We start from the raw sequence: 23,061 nt of genomic DNA on the forward strand, positions 1-23,061 counted from the left end.
TTTAGGGAGAGCATGAACTTTAACATTCAGGCATATTTAACTTGGTGGGGGGGGGGGTGGTGCTAGGGCACCAGCGGTGTTTGTCATGTGAAGGCTTATCTGCCTGTGGTGTGAACTGGCCAGGCGCCTCACAGATGCACAGGTCAGTGGGTCATTCACGATGGCCTCGCGGGGGCCTGGTCTCGTAGGACAGGTGTGCAAGCCTCAGAGCGTCTGGGGAGATTCCACAGACGTGACGTGGCCTGGTGACGTGGGCTTTCCGAGGCTCCTGAGCCTAACTCTTCACAATCTTAATAGGATAGTAGAGCAACAGTTGTTGTTTTAAACCATTATATTTTGTGTTGATTCGTTACTTAGCAACTGATCACGGGCACAGGTAGTTAACGGGGGATTTTGTCATAGACTCCTGTGGGGGCTACGAATCTGTCTCCAAGGCTCCTGGGCTTGGGTACTAGACTGCCAGAGAGAGAGCTTTAGAGAGAGACAGAGACAGACAGACAGACCGACTGAGAGAGATTTTCTTGATCAGAACTTTCAGCTATTTGGGGGGCATGCCCATCCATTCTAAGTGAGAAATGCCACCCTCCACTAATAGGGCTCACTGCCGCGTCCTTCCTGGGCTGCGTCAACTACTCGGTGAACAATAGAAAATGAGAAAGTGGGGCCCACTTGGCTCCTAACTACACGGACAGATACATAGGTACCAAGGTAGGGACCTTTGACCCACTTTGAATGAAGCATTCTTTCATCTTCCCAGACTTGTGGGAAGATTTGACGATTATAACTGGCCTTGTTCTGTGTGTTTGGGCAGATTACAATACGCAGTGCACACAGCAGGTTGCATCATCAATTGCTGTTTCCTTGAAGTGGCTCCAGATGATAAGGCTCCAGTATAAAAAGAAGGCCTGGGTCCTTGACTTAGAGGGAGGGAAGGTCTGGACCGTCCCACAGGGTAAGTCCCCTTTGCATCCTCCCAGCAGGGTTCGAAGCAGAGAGCCTTGAATTGTGAGAGTCTGTGTTCATTGCTCTGGTAATGCTTGGTGAGGCTGAGAATGTCCGAATTTATTGTAGATGGAGATCCTCTGGGCAATCGCGCTTTTTCTGCTGGGAGCAGTCAAAGGTAGGAAACATCGCACCCGCCCCTTGGGAAGGGCTTGAATGCGGCATCTCAGCACTGGCCAGAGAAAGCCTAACCCGGGGCACGGCAGGGCTTTCAGTGGCTCCAAATGACCCTGAGGTTCTGGAGGGGGGAGGGGTGTGGTGGGGCCGAGGAGTAGGGCCGATACTCTGCCTGGGAGGATGGGCACTTTGAGGGGGACCTATTTCAGAGCATCACCGCACTGAGCTGTCTTCATGTCCAGGTGCTCTAGGCCTGACTTTTCTAAGTAAAGCCATTAAATACCTGCCTGGGTTAACATACTGACTCGTCGGTGTGCGACTATCCCATCAGTCAAATAAACAGATCGGAGGAGCTGGGATGGGTCACTGCTTCTACTCTGACGGTGGTTTTGAGCAGCGGCACAGCCGGGGTCTCTGTGGGGTTCAGTGACGCAGGTCCCAGATCAGAGGGTGGCCCGGAGAGTGAGAAGAGAGGCAGTCTTCTGACAGGCCCCAGGCAAGGGAGTGAGGACCCAACTGCTGTGACCTCCCAGAGCCTGGGAAGCTGAGCCCTGAGCAGATTCATCCTTTCTCTACAGCAAAGGAAGTTTGCTATGAACAAATCGGGTGCTTTTCCGACTCGGAGCCCTGGGCCGGGACTGCAATCAGACCCCTGAAAGTTCTCCCCTGGAGCCCCGAGAAAATCGGCACCCGCTTCCTGCTGTACACCAACGAGAACCCAAACAACTTTCAAGTGAGACCTCTGTCATATTAACGTCACTGTGATTGGGGGAGGGGTTGTGCCCACCCTGCAGACTAGAAGTTCCTTGCCTCTGTACCCTCCTCCCCCACCACGGTCTGTCCCACCTTATCCCTCCAGCTGCTCCCCGGGCCTAGCCAGACCTGGACAGAGTAGGTCTTCTGTAAAATGTTGGCTCAAAAGAATGAATGGTTCACATTTGCCAGAACCTCTAACTGGTTATGAGATTCTGGTCTGGGGCCAAGAGCTTGCCATCTACCAAGAACCCTGTGGAAGGTCAGACTGTGAGCTATATTCCAGCCCCAGTGGAGGTAGTAATACCTGACTGAGCGGGGGTGGAATGGGGGCAGGAGCAGGCAGGAAAGGGAGAGTCAGGGCGGGCTTCCTGGAGGAGGTGGCTTTTGTGCTAAGCTCAGAAAGATCACGGCATCGGGACAGGAAGAGATGGGGAAGGAGAGGCTGGCCTAGTGGCTGGGCTGCAAAAAAATGCCAAACTCTGCTTTTGTCACAGACACTTCTTCCCTCCGATCCATCAACCATTGAGGCATCAAATTTTCAAACAAACAGGAAGACCCGGTTCATCATCCATGGCTTCATAGACAAGGGAGAAGAGAGCTGGCTGCTGGACATGTGCAAGGTAGGGGCCGGCTCCCAGCCCCGCGGTCTGCCCCCCACCCCCCGCCCCGACCCCATCCCCTAACACGTCCCGTCCCTTTCAGCAAGCGCAGCAGATGAGCTTGAAAACATGGAATCCCCACATAGGAGATTACCTTTATGCAATTAAAATGCCTCTCTTTGCAAAAAATAAGAATTGACTTCCGCATTCTTGGACCACATCCATGGCCTGAAGCGGTGGCATTGGCTGTGGGCGCACACATGTCCACGATCTTACTTCTGGCTCAATCAGGGCCAAAGATACGCTACTGGTTTTAGTGAGGGCATTTCGTTTGCCTGCAAGTGAGGGATCCTGTTCTTTTTGTTCAAGCCTCTCCCACTTCCCTGAGATGATGTGTTGCTACAACCATTTATTTGAGAGATGGAGCACTTACCATGCACCAGGAGACCAAATGGCAGAATAGAAAGGGCCAAAACTGGATGTAAGACAGCATGTATTGGTTAGAAGGACAGACAGCAGAAGAACACACACACGTGTACAGGCACACGCACAAATACGTGACATACCATCATCCTTTCCTTTTGTGTGTACGTTGATGCGATCTATTTTTCAGACACCTAAGAGTGTACCTTAGCAGCCCACCTTCCATATACATTAACGATTCCCACCTATGGGGCGCCTGGGTGGCTCGGTGGGTTAAGCCTCTGCCTTCGGCTCAGGTCATGATCCCAGGGTCCTGGGATCGAGCCCCTCATCGGGCTCTCTATTCAGCAGCAAACCTGCTTCCCTTCCTTTCTCTCTGCCTGCCTCTCTGCCTACTTGTGATCTCTGTTTGTCAAATAAATAATAAATAAGAAACATTATAATTCCCACCTATAATGCCCACAGGGAAAGTTACAAACCTAGAAAATTAAAGTCATTCTGCACTTGGCCTTGACTTATCAGGCATTTAGCTCTTGCTGCCTCTTCTTTCCCATCATTAATAAGTATCTTCCTTTTAAAGATTTTATTTATGTATTGGGAGGGCAGAGGGAGAGAATCCCAGGACAACTCTGCACTGAGATCGGGCCCCACGAGGGGCTCGATCCCACAACCCCGAGATCATGACCTGAGCCGAAACCAAGAGTCAGCTTCTAAACTGACTGAGTCACTGCCACCCAGGAGCCCCTCGTTAATAAGGATCTTAGTGAATAAACTCTAAGATACAGTTTATACCCCCAAATTCCTCCAGTGTGTAAGAAATTCCTCAGGGATGCTTTAAAAAGAAAGGTCCTGAGAAACAGCTCTTGGTCTCTCTGTGTGTGCGACCACACTTATTAGTATCACATATGTGAACAATTTTTTTTTTAAGATTTTATTTATTTATTTGACAGACAGAAATCACAAGTAGGCAGAAAGGCAGGCAGAGAGAGGAAGGGAGGCAGGCTCCCTGCTGAGCAGAGAACCCAGTGCGGGGCTCGATCCCAGGACCCTGGGATCATGATCTGAGCCGAAGACAGAGGCTTTAACCCACTGAGCCACCCAGGCGCCCCACATATGTGAACAATTCTAAGTGGATTTTAAATTCATAGCACCATATTAAACTCAAGCTGGTCACGTGTACTGCCTGGCAGGATGGTCTAATGATAGATCAGTTTCTTTGACATCCCAGAAGAAGTTTCGCATTCAGAATTCTTCAATCTCTTCTAAGTCAGTGCCATTTTGTTTTTCAAGTAGCTGCTCGGTGTGTTTCCTCCACGAAATACTGTGCTATCTTGACCGCCAAAACTTAAAATGCCCAGCCGCCTGGGGTGAAGGCAAGGTCAGTCATTGCCAGCATTGCCACGAGGCTGAGGATGGCTAGAGGTCAAATCCACAAGGTCATTTAGACCCTGGCCATCGGAGACGGCACTTGAAACCTTTCTGCTTCCAAATACGGCTCTTTTAACCATGCCCTTGTTTCCCCAGCACCCGATCCACTTTACTGAATTTGGTTAAAGAAAACCAGGGTGTGGCCCGCTTTGATTTAATCTGCCAGCTAGAGAGGGAATGGATTTGCCTTTCCTGTAGCAAGCTCTCTGAGGGCTCATTCCCAGCTGACGGCAGGCTTCCTAACAAAGCCTAGTGTGTCCCAGTGCCCCAGCGAGGAAAAGACTCAACGACCAGCAGTAACCCTTAGGCACCATTTCAGAGCCCTTGGTTGGATGCAATGCAATGGTCGCGTGCTCCCATACTAACATCCTGGCATTTCTCCAACTCCAGAACATGTTCAAGGTCGAGGAGGTGAACTGCATCTGCGTGGACTGGAAGAAAGGGTCCCAAACCACGTACACGCAGGCCGCCAACAACGTGCGCGTGGTGGGCGCGCAGGTGGCCCAGCTGCTCAACATGCTCTCGGTGAGTCCACTGGCGCTGCTGCCGAGGGAGGCGGCACCCGCTGGCCTCTGTGGGCTGAAGATGCAGCTGGGAGTTAGGTATTTCAAAAAGAACTGGAACTGGTATTTGTCCCAGAATTTTACTTCTAAAACTGGAATTTGCCTTAATAACGACACAGCAGTGGAAGAAAAATCAGTAATAGCTAATACTTGGAGGGGGGGACTATTATTATCATCATGCATGGACAGACAAAAACCAAGGCCAAAGAAGGTCAAAGGGTTTCCCCCACAAAGCATAGCACGGGAGAATATCAGAGTTGTCCAGCTCCAAGGGCACCCCCCCAACACCGGGCGGACTCTCTGTGGGGCAAACACGGCATTGCCAGGGAGATCCACATGGAACCAAAGTGGGGGCGGGGGGCATTTGCCCTGTTGGTGCTCCTGTTGATATCAAGAGAATTTCATCCGTCACAATCAAGTTAGCTGTTTTTATCTACCCTGCTCTTCCGTTTGGGCTAATTCTTAAAGTCTTTAATCCTCTCAGGGAAGTCACGCACTCTTGGAGACTCTTCTCTACCAGATAAAGGCCCCAGCCATTTCTGTCTTAGAGTCAAGTGCTCTACGCCCCCCTGCAAAACTTAAAGCCAGTGGTGCTTGTTCGGGAAGCTCTGAGGAACCACGAATGAGTACAAATGGGTGAACACCTCTGAGATCCGCGTGTGCTAACACTCGTAGCTTTATGTCGTTTGTTCTGCAGTATTGTGAGTGTGGGCGGAGCGCAGGGTCAGGAGCTCTGCTAAGAGGCTGAGGGACGCATCCCCGCCCTGGGGGAGCTCATGGCGAAGACGTGCCATGACAACAGAGTGTGATCAGTGTTTTAATCCGGGGGGCTACAGGGCTTAATGGGAACTTTTGGGGGGCAGCTAATCCAGACTGGGGGGAGTGGGGCTGGGGGAGTGATTAAGGATGACTCCCAGGGAGAGACATTTAAGTTGAGAGCTGATGTGCGGCTGTGTCGACCTGAGCTGGGCACATGGCTGGGGAGTGGACAGTGAGAGGAAGAAGAGTCCACACCAGACCAGAGATAAGGGAATACGATGTACCTGAGACCTGAAAGTTCCACATAGGGTTTGGCTAGAATCTAGAAAAATGAATGGTGAGTCGGGAAAGTTCCGAGGCCCTTGTAATGAGTTTGGGCTCGATCCCAAGGGCGGTGGGAGCCACAGAAGGTTTTCCGCAGAGGAGTCACATCAGGTTGGTCTGTTACAAAAACCGCAGCCCCAAAAATGTTCTGGAAACACAATCTTCCTTCTCCAGGTAAACTATAGCTACTCCCCTTCCCAAGTCCACCTCATCGGCCACAGCCTGGGAGCCCACGTGGCTGGAGAGGCAGGAAGCAGGACTCCAGGCCTGGGCAGGATTACAGGTAAGGCCTGAAGGGCAGGACCGCAGGTTTTGTCCCCAGGAGCCCCCAAATGTGGTGCAAGCCTACAGGCCAGCTAGAAGCCGGCCCAAAGTAGTCTGTCCCCTCAGCTGTGGCAGAGTCACTTAGAGCCGACACAGGACATTTCAGGAGGCCCGCAAGAGGCCTGTCTTTGTGAAAGGGCAAAGGGTGCTTTCGTTCCCCCTTTGCTTCCCTTTAGCCTCTTCTGCTTCTGTCCCCATCCTTTCTCTCTAGATCCGTGTTTCCTGAGAGTGTGGGCCATTCAGCAGGACCAGGCACCCAAGAAAACGGAGAGGAAAGCTAGTGTGAACACGAGCAAGCATAATTAAGAGTCTACATTGTTAGTCCCTTCCCCCTTCTCTTTGAAATCAAGGGAGAGTCACATTCTTCCTTTGCCTCTGCTGGTAGAGGAAACCGAGCCACCAGTCCTACCGAGCATTCCCTTAACCCGGCAAAGCCTTTAATTTGTAATAACAGCAACAAAATACATCTACATAATACCATCATAATACTATAATGCTATTGTCATTATCAGAGCAAGCTTAGACAAAATGCCTATTTACCCCAAATGCTATGTCAAGTGCTCTATATTTTCTCATTGAATCCTCAGAACGAAAGAAAGAGGATCAGGAAATTGGATAGCCGGCCCCAAATCATGCAATGAATCAGGAGCGGAACGAAGATTCAAACCCAGTTCTGCAGTCATGCGGCTCAAACAAGCCTCTACTTTATAGTTACCCCTTTTATTTTCAACAGACAATTACTTTCGTGCCTTTTCAGTTGCTCTGGCCAGACCTCCAAAGAGCTGTTGACAAATTCAGGAGCACTGTCACGAAGGAAGAAATAGTAATAATCAATATTTTACTCATATGTCCATGACGATATGCCAGGCATGCGCGCAAAGCTATATCTATATTATCTCATTTAATCTTAGTATAACCACATTATTACCCGGGTTTTTTAAATGGGGAAACTGAGGCCCCCAAGAAAGGTTGCATGATTTGCCCAAGGTCATGCCATTCGCCCAAGAAAGAGCTCAGTAGGGATTTAGAGCCAGGATGCCTGGTTCCAGAATCTGTGGTCTTAACTATGATACTTTACTACCTTGTCCCTTTTTTCTTCAAACTTGAGAAGAAGAAGAAAAAAAAAACACTAAAGAAGAAAGATCTGCAAGTGAATGGGAGAAAGTAATATGGGGGGGAAATCCTTGGTCAGACAAACGTAAATCTCTTGGCTCACTTGCCTTTCTTTATCCGTGCACTGGAGCCCTCTTCTGAGGAGAAATATTGAAACTCTGTCCCTATATTCCATGCACAGTGTCATGGCACTGCAGAATATGGCATCCCTTGGGTTGAGCAATGCGTAGCCTGAGCAACTGTACCCCGAGGTCCTGCTGGTACCCACAGCCAGGTCTGTTGGTCTGCAGCACTGGTCATCTCTTTTAGGGTTGGATCCTGTAGAAGCAAGCTTCCAGGGTACTCCTGAAGAGGTTCGACTGGATCCCACCGACGCTGACTTTGTCGATGTGATCCACACAGATGCAGCTCCCCTGATCCCCTTCCTGGGTGAGTCCAGTGACTCTTCAGCTGCAAGCATGTGCCGTTGTGTTTTAACCAGGGAGCCCTGTATGGTGAAAAGCTCATTGCTGTTCCAAACCTTTCAGGTTTTGGAGCAAGCCAACAGATGGGTCACCTTGACTTCTTCCCCAATGGAGGAGAAGAAATGCCAGGATGCAAGAAGAATGCCCTGTCCCAGATCGTGGACCTAGATGGCATTTGGGAAGGTAAAGTCAGAGCAGAGAGGGGCATCACTTCCTGGGTCAGGGGCCTGGGGGGTGGGAGGGAGCAGAATCCTCCACGGCAAATCTCCAAAATGAAAACACCTTGCTCTTTAAAAATATATAATTCCCCCTTCTAGACTTGACTTCTGGAAAAAATACAGCTACATATTATTTGTTATATCTCTGCTCTACGGATTTTACATTTCCCTAAAACACTGTCGTGGGTGTCCTGGACTGTTCAAGCGACAAAGAATGACAAAACCTTGCTTAAAGCTGTAACTCCAGCAATCAGTTGGTAGCTACCTAATGAAGAAAAGAAATACCATGAAAGCAGACATCCTGGTTTTAAGGGGATTTTTCTGCCAATTTTCCCTTGGGAGTCAGTGATACCGTTCAAGCGCATGTAATTGACTTCAATTCTGTAGCCAGAAGGAGAATGTTCCCCAGTCATTCCCACGGCAAAGTCATCTGCTCAATGAGAGTCACTACTCCGTTATTTTGGGTGGGGATGAGAAACCATCACCGGTAGGGAAGGCTATGCAGAGACTGCTATTCGAAGTGGTTAATCCTTATTGCTGGTGGAATGCTCCAGGGGTAAAGGTCCTCCTCCAGATACAGACTCTACGTCTAATCAGGTCAAAAGGACAATGGATAAGTGAATTTTTCAGCCCAGCTCATCACTTGGTACCACAGTGGTTTAAACCTTTAGTGGTCCGACCATATGTAAGGAGTATAGATTTTTATTGAATTTGATCAAAATGTCCCAGCACATTTGGATGCCATCAAAGCCAATATTAAGAATGCAAATTTATGTGTTTGTCTCTTAATAGCCTTCTGAGTGTTTACATAGATAGGGTTGCCTAATCGCTCCATCAGTAATGGTCAAGCAAGTTCAGGGCATTTCTAGCAGGTATGCTGTGACCTCTGTCCCTTGACAGGAGCTGTAGGGGCCAAGAAAGGTGATCAGGAAAGGCAAGATGCTCTGAAAAAGAGAAAAGAGCTACCTAAAGCTACTCGACTCTCCCTTTTATTCACCTAAGCACAGCATGACAACGTCCTAATTGTCCTTGCCCTGGTTTTGTCATGTCTGAGAAGTCACGTCACATCAGGCTGTGTCTTCAAGGACCTCCAGCCTGGTGCCTGGGACACAGGATGGCACAATGGTGAGAGGCAGGGGCTCGAGCACCGGATGGGCTTGGGTTTAATCCCCAGCTCTGCCCCTTCCTCGCTATAATCTGCACACCCGAGGCTGTCATCTGCATATCAGTCTGTACTTAGGAATGCTATGTTACCCACGCCCTAGAACGGTGAGGATTAGAGAAATAATGCATGTGGAGCACTCAGAACCTTGCCTGGCACATGGAAAGCTGGCTCTCTATGTTAACTGTCATTTCTTTTGGACTTACCTGAAATTTACTTTGCCTTAAATTTCTGAAAACGTGGTTGCACTTTGGAATCTGTCCACTTGGAACGAGAGAAATTCTTGGCCCCCACAACTGCCTTTGCAGACTTCCTCCTTTCTTTCCCCAGGAACTCGAGACTTTGTGGCTTGCAATCACCTGAGAAGTTACAAGTATTACTCAGAGAGCATCCTCAACCCTGATGGGTTTGCTTCGTACCCCTGTGCTTCCTACAGGGCCTTTGAGTCTGTAAGTGATCATCCCTCTCTGAGTCTCTCTGTGGGACAGTTGTCCTGCTGTGCTGGAAATTTGCAGGGTCTGACCATCCCTTACTTGTCTTGGATTGTCCCTCTGAGTTTATGATCCTGGGAAGCAGGGGGCGGGGGGAAATTAGGCAGGAGGTGGCTAAAATTCCAGATAAGACATGTGGGTGAGGAAGACACTGGGAAATCAGAAGACCCATCCTCTTAATGATCTAGAAAGTTTTCCTGCAAAAGGCAGTGTTTGAATCTGGCTTGAAAACTCATAGAATTTAGAAGGACAAAAGGGGTGTGCATTTCTGCCAAGGGCAGAGCAAGGACAGAGCAAGGGCAGAAGAACGTATGAGAGAAGAATTCATACGCCAGAGAGAAGGAAAGCTGGATGCTTGGTGTTCTAGATGCCCGACTGGGGGCTTGGGCCTCTGCAATTGACAGCAGCGTATTTACACCACGGAAACTGGCAAAGGCTATGCTGGAGGCTTTTGTCCCCGGGTTGGCTGTTGATCGTTCACCAGCACATCCCGTGATGGGAGGGGTCATTGATCTAGCCTGGGACCCAGGCATCTGTATATCCTGACGGGATGTACCTCAGTCTCAGGAGTCCTATCCTGGGTGAAAGTCAGTTAGACATCATCTATCCCGATCTCCTTCCTTTTACAGGTGAAGGAACTCAGGCTGTAGGAGAATTTCTCCCCGAGACGCGTGGGTCAGAAAAAGACTGATTCACACCTTACAGCTTGATGTCTCTCTTCTCCTTAGAACAAGTGCTTCCCTTGCCCAGATCAAGGGTGCCCCCAGATGGGCCACTACGCTGATAAATTTGCCGGCAAAACAAGTGGCGAGCCACAGAAATTCTTCCTGAACACAGGGGATTCCAGCAATTTTGCTCGTAAGTTATACTTTGTCCTCCTCACCCACGGGAAGACGCTTTAGCTTCTGATAGACGAGAAGGACTTATCTCTAGCCTGAAATACTCAGAGCACATTCTGATAGTGAAAGGACACATCTGCCCAAACGATCCCATGTAAGACTCAACCAAGGATTTGGAAAGAGTCTGCACGTCTTCCCTTTTGTGACGATAACATGAAAGGCATAGAAGCATAAATGAGGGGATAATAGCAACTTGCGCATCTCTGTGGCGACGTCTGCCCCTGAATTTTTACCATTCCACAGTCCATTGTTCTTTTCATTTTTAGGACTGTGTCATGTGTGCGCCTCTCTTCTTTTATTCATTCATCAAACATTCATCTTCGATGAGCTCTTTGCTGGGCTGAGCCCCTTAAGAAGCCCAGTTCCAACTGCCCCATTTCTACCTCTCTGTCCCTCTGTCCCCAATACCCCCGGAGGGGTCCCTCTCTGGTGGAGGGTGAGTGGGAATCAGGAAGGAGTGATTTCTCTCAAAAATCTGCTGAATCATCTAGGACATAGGATAGAGAGAGGACATGGTTGGGCCACTTTGTGCCAACCTCCTCTGTGACAATTCCTTAAGAAGTTGCACTGTAAAAAAGACACTGTTCTTATAGAACGACATAAATGTAATATACGTCTCATCTAGGTTTTGAAGTCAGGTTTATTGAGATACAATTTATACCCTGCAGAACTCACCCTTCTCTGTAGTTCAGAGTTCTATGAGTTTTGATAGATGAAGAGCCATGTAACCATCTCTGCAATCAAAGTGTAGAATATTTTCCTCACTCTACATATTTTTAAGGACACTGGTTCATCAATCCTTCTACTGCTGTAGGGATGCACGAAATGCTGGCCCATATTTTAAAACAACAAATGAAACATTCAAAAAACCACATACTCATTCCTCAACTAACACTGATTTATGGACCACAGACCACGCTAGACCCTGGGCGTGCAGGGATGAGCGAGGCGGTCTATGTGTGAAATGTACGCCCCAGCAGAGAAGGCGGGAACTGAGCAAACAGCCGCACTCGGCCTGGGCATGGCGGGTCACTGCTGTGGCACCCTGGGACCGAGGACCCGACACTGGAAGGGACAGGGACAATCTGTCTGAGGATGTGAAAGCCACGTAGGAGTGAGGCAAACGATGTGTGTGTTTATGTACATATGTGTGTACATGTGTGGGTGGGTGCATGTGTCTGTATGCTTGTGCGTTTTATGTGTGTTTATGTATGTTTATGTGTGTGTCTGCAGGACAGTTATGTGTGTGTGTATGCATGTGTGTGCGCGTGTGCGTGTGAGTGTGTGGTTATATGCGTGTAGATTGTGTGTATGCGTGCTCGTGGGCACGGAGACAGCATGGCAGGCATAGAGCTGGGTAAGAACTAAGCTCCACTCTCTGCTGGACACACCTGGGTCCCTGGGGCTGCACAGAGAGGACCCAGACCTCGCTCCTGTGCCCGCAGGACTTCGCTCTTGGGTCAGCTCTCCCAATGTGGGAACGAGCCCTTGTCCCTTCTCTTTTCATCTCCTCTCATAGCACGGTCCCTCTAGAGCAGAGCTGCCCGGCAGAACCTTCTGCCATGATGGAAATGTTCTCTGCTGTTCAATACAGTAGCCAGTAGCCACATGTGGCAGTCTAGCCCTTGAAATGTGGCTAGTAAGATTGAGGAATTAATTTTTGATCTGATTTAATTTGCATTTAAATTAAATGCAATGTGGGTAGTGGCCCCTTTCCTGGGCAGTGCGGGTCTAGGCGGGGTACTGCAAGAGACATTCTTCTCCTTAGAGCCTGGTTTGAGGTGTAGATGAACAGGAAGGACTTCTTAAACTTTGATGCTTTAGTGTAAGGGGTGGGGACAGGATTCCGAAATTTGGGTCAACTGTTTTGTCCATGAATGAATTGAACTCTTTTCTATCCCCTGTGCAGGCTGGAGATATGGGGTTTCTCTAACACTGTCTGGAAAAATGGCCACAGGTCAGGTCAATGTTGCTTTGTTTGGAAATAAGGGAAACACTCATCAATTTAATGTCTTCAGGTGAGTTTCCTTTTTTAGCCTCTCATCTCACTGGCTGATGTACATGGCCTTCCAATCCATGTACTGAAATGCTTAACGTCTCTTTATCAATTGATTTTAAATTATTTACTTTAGGTGGTAAAGTCAGTTTCAGACTTCTGCTGACAATTTTCTTTTCTCAATTATAAATCCAGGCATTTAGTTTTTTCTCTTTTGGTAGATCCATTTTTTAAAAATAGATTTTTAAAATAATATATCTAATATTACCCCAGATGTCATATTTTCTGATTAGCATAGTAACACATGCTTGTTGGGTTAAACCAAGTGGATAACTTATTACTATACAAATAATTATTTCAGAAAAAATATTAATAGGAAGGAATAATATAGTTTTCTATAAGAACATTTTGGGTAGAAATTAACTTGAGTTTGAGAAAACAATATTCAAACAATACTGTGCAGCTGCTGGTATGTAACTGGCTTCTCCATTTCTCATCCTTTATTTGAGAATTAATTTTTAAAAACGGATCTCATTGATCTCGAGTAGAATAAAGTGGTTTGGCCTTAATCTGTCATTAGAGCTTGTTTCTATGCATGGGAATGTTTCTCTTTATTTCAAGGGGGATTCTCAAACCAGGCACCACCCATACCAATGAGTTTGATGCAGAGCTCGATGTTGGAACAATTGAGAAAGTCAAGTTTCTCTGGAATAACCACGTGGTAAATCCAACCTTCCCCAAAGTGGGCGCGGCCAAGATCACGGTGCAGAAAGGAGATGAGAAGACAGTGTATGTATATCGTTGGGGGCTTGTGCCTAAGGATATTGGTAGAGATCGGTGTTTGTAATGGAAACTTGCCCCAGAAGGGTAGTTATGGTTCAGCCAGAAAAGCCAAGACCATCTACCCTTCTGGGGCCCTTTCTTCGCAGCAATTGACAGACTGCGTAAAGCATTGCTTTTGGCTGTTCCCAGCCCTATCTGAGAAGGATACATATGGTATCACCTGCCTTCAAGGAAGGATAAAGAGGAAAAGTGAGAGAGAGAAGAAAGAAATAATTTCTGAGGGTGTAAAGTTATAAGTATAAGCTAAAGAGTAGCTACCTCTTAAAGAGGGGAAGATCATGAAGTTTCAGGCCAATAAAAAAAAAACAATTTGAGGAAAAGATATAGAATCTGAGATAGGACAAGGGAGAGCTAAGGTAGTGATCCTTACAGAATCTCTATCCTGACTTTCAGTGTCCTCTGCTGTGACAGCTGGAGGGATGTGGGCACGGTGACCTGAGGGGAGCAGAGTGATTGTCCCCAAGGCTGGAACCACAACTGTCATCAATAGAACCTTCCTGGGGTCTCTATGTGGAAGGGGATCCTGGGAATGTGGTCACCGATGGTCTTGGGGTTTGGGAGATTAGGTGAGGTTGCTCAACTCAGGCGTCAGAAAATGTGACTCCCCCAGGCAGCGAGGGTGGGTTGGCTGACTTCACAATCACATCTCAGCCTGGATGACCCCTGTGTGGTCCTCCCTATCCTTGTGAGTCAGGGAGGACAGAGGGACTGGTCCAGCCAGGTGGTCAGTGGCCCAAGGCTCTCTCAGCTAGAGCATGGCACTGAGGAAGCCGGTGGAGAGCCCTCTGCAGGCAGTAGGTGCACCCGGGGCCTCCCTGCCCACCCCCTTCGGAGGACAATAAGCCTCTAAAGTGAGTTTCCAAGGCCCCGTTAGGAAATGGACCGGAGCCTGGATCCCGGAACTGTGTGGTTAAGACCGTGTCAGGAGAAGGTGGTATCATTAGAACCTTAAAAATGCAGAGTGTTCCAGGCGATGACTTGCTCACAGGCATATTTTGAAGAGGAAAGAGATACAATACCAAATCAGTCAGGGCATTGTAGCTTCCAGGTTTTCTGAGGAAAGGACATGACTTTCTGCACTTTCTAGAAATGGAACAGAATGTACTTGAGGCCACCCCTGAGGCCCTGAGTCCATCAACTGCCACCTGGACCCTCCAGTGGCCTGAGTCCCTGAGTCCCTGAGTTCCTGAGTCCCCTGCCTGTCAACCGCAGAGGAAATCTATCTTAAGAGAAGCTAGATTTTGGACATCAGGTTTCTTAAAATAGAGTTCAATCAAAACAGCATCAAACATCACAATCAAGTTTGGGAAGTAAAAAAAAAGAAAGCTGAATTTGTCAAATTACTCAAATATTTTGCTGTTAGAAAAACAACCGGTAAGTAACACTAAAAAAAAAATCATCATCATCACGGGGGGGCTATGGAAGATCAAGAGTTTAGTCCAAGCTCTTTGCAGATACCCTGTAAATTCTTCCAGCGGCCCCATTAGGATTGCAAGTCCGACTAAGGAGCCCGCTGACTAGAGTTCCTCCCCAGTGATGTGGCTTCAAAAGAAGAATGTAGTTCTCCCTCCCTGTTTCTTCCCTGCCCCCGGCATCTTCTCCCCACCTTCTCTCTGACCTTATTAATACCTACTGTATGCCTAGCAAACAATAGGAGATGCAAAGGTCGAGCCTGCTCTCGAAGAGATTGCGTTATAGCTGTTGAGCACCATGGACCTCAGGTTCACATGGAAAGTCAATGACAAAAGAAACAACTCACCTGAGCAGCCCAAAGAGCATGGCTGGGGAGGCAGGCAGAGCCAGGAGGCCAGGGGAGGCAGTGACGGAGGGGAGAGGGGGCCATGAGGATCTCCTGAGCTTAGGGACGTCTGCTGGGAAGGACATGAGCAGGGACGATGGGCTTGGTGTGTGAGGGGCCGGGGGAGCCCCGAACACAGGCGACAGGTCTCAAGGTGTGGAGAACAGGAAGTAGGATCGGGGATAGAGTTAGGGGAGACACGTGAAATTCAAAGGGACCACATGGTGAAGATGAGGGAGAAAACCCAGCAAAGCCTCAGAGACCAAAGGTGATGAGGTTCGACAAGTTTGTGGTTCTTGGAATAACAGACATGATGGTCACTTCTATCTGCAATTTTTAAATCAATTCATACATTTTTACATTTACTGTTATGACATGTTGTATTATTAACACGGGATTCTCAGCAATCACGGGAGGGAAATATGTCCTCTTCAGCAAATGAAGACACGGAGGCTCAGAGACTCAAGTAACCAGCCCCGTGTCACCCCTGGAAGGCAGGGAGTGGGGAGCCCAAAGAGAAAGAGCCACTGAGTCCAGGTGTGGAAGGCAGGGTCAAGGGAGGTGTGAAGGGTGACCCCGTCCTAGGCAATGTGGACTGTGGTATTGGACCTGTCTCTGCACCTTGGTTCTTCCGCACACTAAGAGCCTCCTCTCTTTTTATGGGCGACTCATGGTAACACCTCCTCACACGTGGGTTGTGAGGGTGAAGTCTCCACAGGTCAGCGCCATTGCCAGGAGTGAGTAGGAGCTCAATGTACTGTCGCTTTTAGAAGGTCAAATCCCATTTCCAGAGGGGCTCGGTCTAGAGCGAGCCCATCTGTAAACCAGTCTGCTGTGTTCAAGGAGGGCCCATGGGTACTTGTGGAGAAGGAGGCCAGTGAGAGGTCCATTTGCTGTCTCAAGGCCTGACAGTCCTGTCAGACTGAGGTCCCAGAGACCAGGGCCACTCGGGGACCTTGTCCCAGACAAGCCCATAGGGGACCTTGTCCCAGACACCAGCCACCGGTCTTACTGGAAGCTCCAAGCTCCAATAGGCTCTCCAGGGACTGGTTGAAGCTACAACCCTAGGGTTCACCTCATTCCTTGTGAATTGAAAATCAGCCATTACCGTTTCTTTTTTTTTTTTTTTTTTAAAGATTTTATTTATTTATTTGACGGAGAGAGAGATCACAAGCAGGCAGAGAGGCAGGCAGAGAGAGAGGAGGAAGCAGGCTCCCTGAGGAGCAGAGAGCCCGATGCGGGGCTCGATCCCAGGACCCTGAGATCATGACCTGAGCCGAAGGCAGCGGCTTAATCCACTGAGCCACCCAGGCGCCCCCCCATTACCGTTTCTTAACTAGAAACTCCACGTAAAGCTGCCCAGCTCTCACGACGCTTTCACTGCTGTCTGCAGGCACAGCTTCTGCAGCGAAAGCACGGTGAAGGAGGACGTTCTGCTCACCCTCACGCCCTGTTAGCATCCAGGTGCCATCCGGTCACTGTGTTAAAGCAATAAAACCACTGATGCATCTACTCACTCACAACGTCTGTCCCTGATGTCAGCTGGCCCCTGGGGACATTTGGGAGTCGATCATTTAAGTCCCGAGTGTTTCCAGACATTTGATTTTCTTGCCACTGACTTCTGACCACACACCGTGGTCCGTGGTCCTTGTGTTCACTGTTCCTCACCTCAGGGGGTGACACAGAACGACGGGGGGATGGGCATATGGGGGCCTCAGCCAGCCTATAGCCCTGCCCCTCATCTCACAGGTGAGGAAACGGAGGCCTGGAGAGGGGGAGGTAGTTGTTCAAGCACAGAGTGAACCGGAGCCCCTTGGGGGCTGGGGGGTCCATTCTCCTGACTGGAAAGGCCATGCTATGACATGGCCTCCTTGTGGTGACGGAGGCACTCAGCAGCCCTACCTCTTGGTGAGGTCTAAGATGCCCCAGCATCCAGAGATGGCGTATTTGCTGGCCTACTCTTCCTGGGCCCCAGCAAGGGGTGTCCCAGGGCAGGGCTCAGCACGGAGGAAGGATGGCTTCTGAGAGGAGTGCCTTGGGCAGCCCTCTGCTGAGGAGGGACTTCTCTGTCATCCATCAGCTGGGGTCACCGGGGAACACTCAGCCAATCAGAACTTGCCATAAGCCCCAGCTACACAGGAGAAGGTGCCCTTCAAGGTAGCTCAGGCTACCCTGTAATCATTCCCTGGAGCTTTGCCAGACCAGGAAGGTCACCACCTCCCCTGAGTGACTCCCCTTTTGGTCACCAGGCCTCACATCCCATCACAACCATCTTGGTGCCGTCGCCTCTCTGTTCTTGGTGGTACATCAAGCTCTGATTGAGCTTCACACTTGAACTTGAATTCAAAGCTTGAGGTAAAACTCCAGATTGTTCTTTGAAAGCAGATGCTGGGTAAGGATAAAGGAGCGCCTGTAGTCAGGGTCTCACAGCGAAGGACGCAAGGTGAGTGTTCAGCCACTGTGGTCATGGGGCTGGTGATGATGAATGATGGCGGTAGTAGAGGGAGGCACAGGACCTTGGGTGGGGGCACTGAACAGGAGAACGCGAAGCCTGGGGCAGAGGCCCCTTTGTCACAGTTTTGCCCAGCGCTGGTCGTGGCCTCTCCCCGTGAGCAAGGCCACGCCATGTTGGCAGAAGAGCTCAACCAGTAGAAAGTAGACCCCGCATACAGCACCAAACTCCAGCTCTGCACCAGCTTCTAGAACTCGAGAAAGCATAAGACCTGGATTCAGTCCTGGAGCTGTGCACAGCTGTAGGGAGCCCAGCACGTAGACAAACACCACCACGTCGCCTGATAGTACAAAAAGCAAGCATGTCCCAGGACAGGGTGGTCCAGGAGGGGGAGGAGCAAGATGAGGAAGTCTCCAGAGAGCTGCTGGTTCCAGGCCCAGGTTTGCAGGAAGATGGCCTACCGAGACTGCAGGCTGGGAGGCCATCTAGGAGGAGGAGGCCCTACAGGTACGCAGAGGAGAGGTGATGAGGATCATGTGACGGTGGCAAGTGGAAGTGAGGTATAATGGAGGGGGTGAGCCTTTTGGTTGGCCGTGAGAGCCCTTCTCTCTGGTCAAAGACAATCGGCATCACTTGCTCCCTAGGCTGACAGAAATGGCTAAAGACTTGGGGAAAAAATTATTTTAAAACCAAGAGAAAACTGAGAAAAGTATGTCATATAGTGGGAGGAAGCCAGTTGGGAAGAATCCCCAAGGCTGTGGGTCACGTCATGGGCGCTCAGCCCGGCACTGCCCTGAGCCACAGGAGACCTGGGGTGACCTGCGTCCCACCTGCAGCTAAAGCGATGGCCCTATGCTCCAGGTCAGGGGAGCCGTTGGTGGAGACCCCAGCTTGAGTGGGGCTAGGCCCCTGCTCTCTCCTCCCACGTCCTTTTCCTCAAATGCATGTCCTCTTATCAGATACACAGCTGGAAAAAAATCCCAGGAAGGCAGAGAACAGCAGGTTCCAGATTCCTGCTGTGCGTTTTGGCTACGTACCAGTGCGGTCATGGGGCATCTACTTCCCCACACCATCGGGGAGACCAAGCTCAGCCCCCCAGGTCTGCAATCCAAACACACCATCCCAGGGAGAGAGGGAGTTCGGGGCTCTCTGTAGTTACCCGGGGGGTCTGCCTGAAGTGCCTGTGTGGCCCGGGCCAAGTCGGGTCCACTTTCCAGATTTCAGGCACTCCTTGGGACCAGTTTGATTGGACTTTGTTTTTGTTTTATTGTTTATATGGCAAAAGTGGGGCAGTGGGGTGATGAAAATGCACCAGGTTCACATTCAGTTCATAAGCATAAAGCTCAGAGGACATTCAGTCTGGTTGGAAGCAAGGGAAAAGGCACTGAGCTAACGGGGTTCCAGTCAAGCCATCTTCCAGTCAAGGTGACCTTGAACAAGGAGTTTCTGTAGGGGCCACTTTTAGGCAAGAGGCTTCAGTGGTGGAAACCGGATCAAGGCACAAGGGCCCGCAGTGACCAACGAGCTGAATGCACACAGGCTCGTTAAGCGACCCGCCGTCTCCTAACAGCCACAGGCCCTGACTGACCACTTACAACCAGGCCCGCTTCCTAAATTGCGTTGCATCCCCCCTCGCTCTGTCTGGAACCGTGGAACCTGGAATCCCAAGACCCTGAGATCATGACCTGAGCCAGAGCACACACTTAACTGACTCAGCCACCCAGGTGCACGTTGTGTTTTTATTTTGAGAATAGTCTAGTTTTATAACCAGTTACAGAGACAAAGCTTTCCTTGTTGTAGTCATTTGCAGAAAGACCTTGGTTTCCTGACTTGATGGGCCATGAAATGAGGTTAAGGGAATGTTCCAGGGGTTGTGACAATCTTTAGCGAGGGTGACACCCACGTATTTATTTTCTCAGCTCTGAGTATGATTTGGGTCTGAAATGGAGAGACATGCAGGTCCCAGGCTTTGAGAGCAGAGTCTGTTCCCTGGAAGGAAGACCTGGAGGGGAGGGGCGTCTGTGCCCTGTGAGGACTGGAGGAGGACAGCCTGGGGAGATCTGGGCATCTCGAGGAGGGGGGGCTGCAGAGCCATCCCTGACAGGGCAACCACGGGTGCAGGAGCTCAGAAGAGGACACAGGCAGGTCCGTTCCAGAACCTTGAGCCCTCCCGTCTAAGCACGTGCAGGGTGGGAAGGCGCTCTGGGCAGCAGCCGCAGAGCATGCCGGGCAGAGGACCCCGTGGTGGCCACACTAGTCTGCGCGGACTGCCTCACAGGTACGACGGACCGCACGGTTCAACAACAGAAACTCATTCTCTCCCGGTTCTGGAGGCTACAGGTGCAACCAAGGTGGTACCGGCTCGGTTCCTCGGAAGGACCGTGCAGGGAGAACCTGCTCCTGCTTCCCTCCTTCTGGCAGTTGCTGGCACTCTTCGTGCTTCCTGGCAGAAACTGTGCCCCAATGTCTATAGGTTCACAGCGTTCTTCCTGTGTGTCCGCATCTTTCTGTCCAGATATGCCCTTTTTGTACGGACAGCAGTCCTATTGGATTAGGACTCACCCTAATTCCCTCATGTATCCCCGTCAAGATCCTATTTCCAAATAAGGTCCTATTCTGGGGTCTTGGGGGTTAGGACCCCACCATATCTTTTGGGGAGAGACACAGCTCAACCCACAACCTCACATACCCAACTTTGGGGTCTGTTAAATTCTGGCCCCTGTCCACCAAGTCAGGTGGACCTGACTGGTAATACCCCTGGTGATACCCCCAAGTCACTCTCTTTGCATACAGCCCAAATTACACAATCAACGTACAAGTTCCTTGGTGTGCTTTTCCTGCTTCTTTGCGCCTTTGATCATTTGTAATTGTGTATTTATTTGCAGGTGATCGGTGCTGGGGCCCCAGGGGGCTGGCGGGCCCTGAAAGCAGGGAAGTAGCTGGTTCTGCTCACTGTTGTACCCTCAAGGCTGGAAGATCATCCAGCATTTGTAGCCACACACCAAGGAGCTTGAGAGAGGGAGAGAACGCATCAAACACATGCCTGAGGGCAACAAGGAGCCCTACCCCACAGGATTGAAGCTGGCAGGAGCCTGGGGAGGAGACCTGGAGGGGAGATGCATTGGCCTAGAGAGAGGTGAAGCCAGCCAGCTGCCACAGGACCAGAGCAGGGGGAGTGTAGGGGAAGGGACAGATAAAAGAGGTGCTGACGGAGAGAAGCAGACCATTTTTCAACAGACCTTAGGGGGTGGCAGAAGGAGAACCTAGCCATCCCCTTCCCTGGGCAGCTGCCGTAGCAGCTGGAGGGCTCCTCCAGACCCTGATCCTGGTGCCTGCCAACATATGAATAATAAACATCTTTCCCACAGGTGCTGGCCTTCCCTGCCTTCCCAGGACAGACACCTGGCAGAATGTTAGAACCTCAGGACCTCAGGCCGTCAGAGAGGAGAGGGGGGGCTGCCTTGTCCTGTCTTGGGCCACCCTCCCAAGGAGACCAGTCAGGCTCTGGGATGCATGGGAGCACCCAGCCGGGTCAGCCTTGGCCACTGGTGACTTCGGAAGTGGCGCCCAGCCCTCCTTGAGGGCAGTTTGGTGCAGAGACAATGTCCCTAAATTGAGAGATATTGTCCAACCATGGCACAGAAGGGAGGGAGCCTGGGAAGAAATACTCTAACCTCTCTCTCCTCCTACCTTCTGATCTCCCTATAGTGCCTCCAGTTGGCTCAAGCCAACTAGAAGGCCAAAGGCATGTAGCCTAGGGAGGCAGTCCATGGAGCAGGGCACAGAGCAGGGAGGAAATGGCAGGAAAGATCTGGAAGTTATCCAGTTCAACAACCCAATGAGTCATCAGCTTCCAATTCTTTCATTCTGTCCCATTCTTTCACTCAGCAAATGTTTGTTGATTACCCCAAATCTACCAGTTACCGTGCTAGGCTCTAGAGAAAGAAATGCCTATAGAGAACTTGACCCTGATGTCAAGGCAAGATCCAAACAAATAATCATGGAAATAAAATTACCAACTGGGATTCATTCTATGAAAGAAAAAATAAGGACAGTGATAGATGTCCAGAAAGGTCTGGTTCTTCTTTGGGCATTGAAAAAGGCATCGTTGAGGATATGACATTGAAGGGGAGCCCCAAGGTTAAAGAGAGAGGGTCATGTGTTTCAGGAAGAAACAGAGTAGGCGGAGACCCAGAGATGGACACTTTCAAGAGAGATGGAGCATGACTGGCATGCGCAGAGCTCCCTGCACAAGTCTCAAAGTGAGGAAGGAAAGGGGAACGAGGTCCAGGTGCCCTAAGGGTCATGGTAAGGAGTTCGGGTTTTCTCAAAAGTAATGGGTAACCACAGGGGTGCCGTACCATGGGTCTCGGGTTTCCATTCAGCCTAATGTCACTCTAGGCTCCTCACTGGGGTCCTTCATGAGCCTTGGACCTCACCTCCTCTCTCCACTACTGGGTAGCGCCAGGGCAATGTTAGGCTTTGGGGTCACTTTGAGGCACAGGCATCCCTGTCAGGCTTCATCATCACTTTATCCTTTCCAGAAACTTCTCTGAAGCCTACTCAAGATACAGAAGTTCAGTCTTTAGTTTCCCTCAGCTCTGCACTGCTCACCTCAGAGTTCTCAGGAGGGAGTGTCGCCAAAAAAAAAAAAGAAGCCATTTTCTACGCTCGAAACCCTCAGGAAATGGCTGGCAACCTCAGTGTTTCTGGGCTTGGTCCAAGGGCAGGACTGGAACGTGGAATAATTAGAACTCTCACCCAACTGCCTGTGGGACTCTGTGAGCACAGTCACTTCAGGAGAGCGTCTGGCAGCATCTCCTAGAGCTTAAGTATACACACGCCACAGGACCGGGCGGTTCTACCTCTGGGTATAAGCCTGAGAGAAATGAGAGTATGTGTCTACCTCAAAACCGGATCCAGACTAGAACGTTCCTAGCAACATCGTTCCTCATAGTCCCACACTAGAAAGAACCCGCAAGTCCACCAATGAAAGAATGGATAACCCAACTGTGATATATTCACGCAGAAATAAATTAATATGACGCAGATATGACGCAGTAACCGAAAGCTAGTGACAAGTAATGAAAAGTAACAGAGTAACCCGCTAAAGTGACTAGCCAATTACTTACACATGTAACAACACGGCCGGATCTCAAAAACAGGTTGTGGGAAAGAAGCAAGACGTGGGGCGCACACACGGTTTAATTCCATTTATAAGCAAGACTAGAACAGAGCAGACTAATCCGTGGGTGTGGGCTTGATGCTAAAAGATCATGAGAGGAAAAAAAAAAAGATCATGAGAGAAACATCTGGCTGCCGGAAACATC

At 49.9% G+C, this 23,061-nt stretch overlaps 1 protein-coding gene and 1 long non-coding RNA gene across 2 annotated transcripts; one reads left to right on the top strand and one right to left on the bottom strand.

Moving 5' to 3' along the window:
• Positions 1-1,071: 1,071 nt before the first annotated feature.
• Positions 1,072-18,209, top strand: PNLIPRP1 (pancreatic lipase related protein 1). Its single transcript, XM_046026264.1, has 12 exons — positions 1,072-1,120; positions 1,698-1,852; positions 2,370-2,495; positions 4,716-4,850; positions 6,146-6,254; positions 7,718-7,837; positions 7,936-8,055; positions 9,583-9,701; positions 10,472-10,601; positions 12,552-12,660; positions 13,260-13,427; positions 16,673-18,209. The coding sequence occupies exons 1-12, from the start codon at positions 1,072-1,074 to the stop codon at positions 16,734-16,736; spliced, it is 1,404 nt and encodes a 467-aa protein (XP_045882220.1). The 3' UTR covers positions 16,737-18,209.
• Positions 7,288-22,967, bottom strand: LOC123954916. The gene is made up of 3 exons (XR_006821186.1): positions 22,864-22,967; positions 9,459-9,611; positions 7,288-7,895 (listed from the first exon to the last, which is right to left on the bottom strand). It is a non-coding gene; the product is annotated as an uncharacterized LOC123954916 (long non-coding RNA).
• Between the last annotated feature and the right edge of the window lie 94 nt (positions 22,968-23,061).

Source organism: Meles meles, chromosome 13 (genome assembly GCF_922984935.1).
Source record: "Meles meles chromosome 13, mMelMel3.1 paternal haplotype, whole genome shotgun sequence".
NCBI classification, from domain to species: domain Eukaryota; kingdom Metazoa; phylum Chordata; class Mammalia; order Carnivora; family Mustelidae; genus Meles; species Meles meles.

Bases quoted from the DNA above. Each gene is read 5' to 3' on its own strand.
- PNLIPRP1 (XM_046026264.1), top strand. From the start codon at position 1,072: ATGGAGATCCTCTGGGCAATCGCGCTTTTTCTGCTGGGAGCAGTCAAA. The intron at 1,853-2,369 runs GTGAGACCTCTG...CTTTTGTCACAG, and splicing joins AGAACCCAAACAACTTTCAA to ACACTTCTTCCCTCCGATCC. The intron at 13,428-16,672 runs GTATGTATATCG...TGCTGTCTGCAG, and splicing joins AAAGGAGATGAGAAGACAGT to GCACAGCTTCTGCAGCGAAA.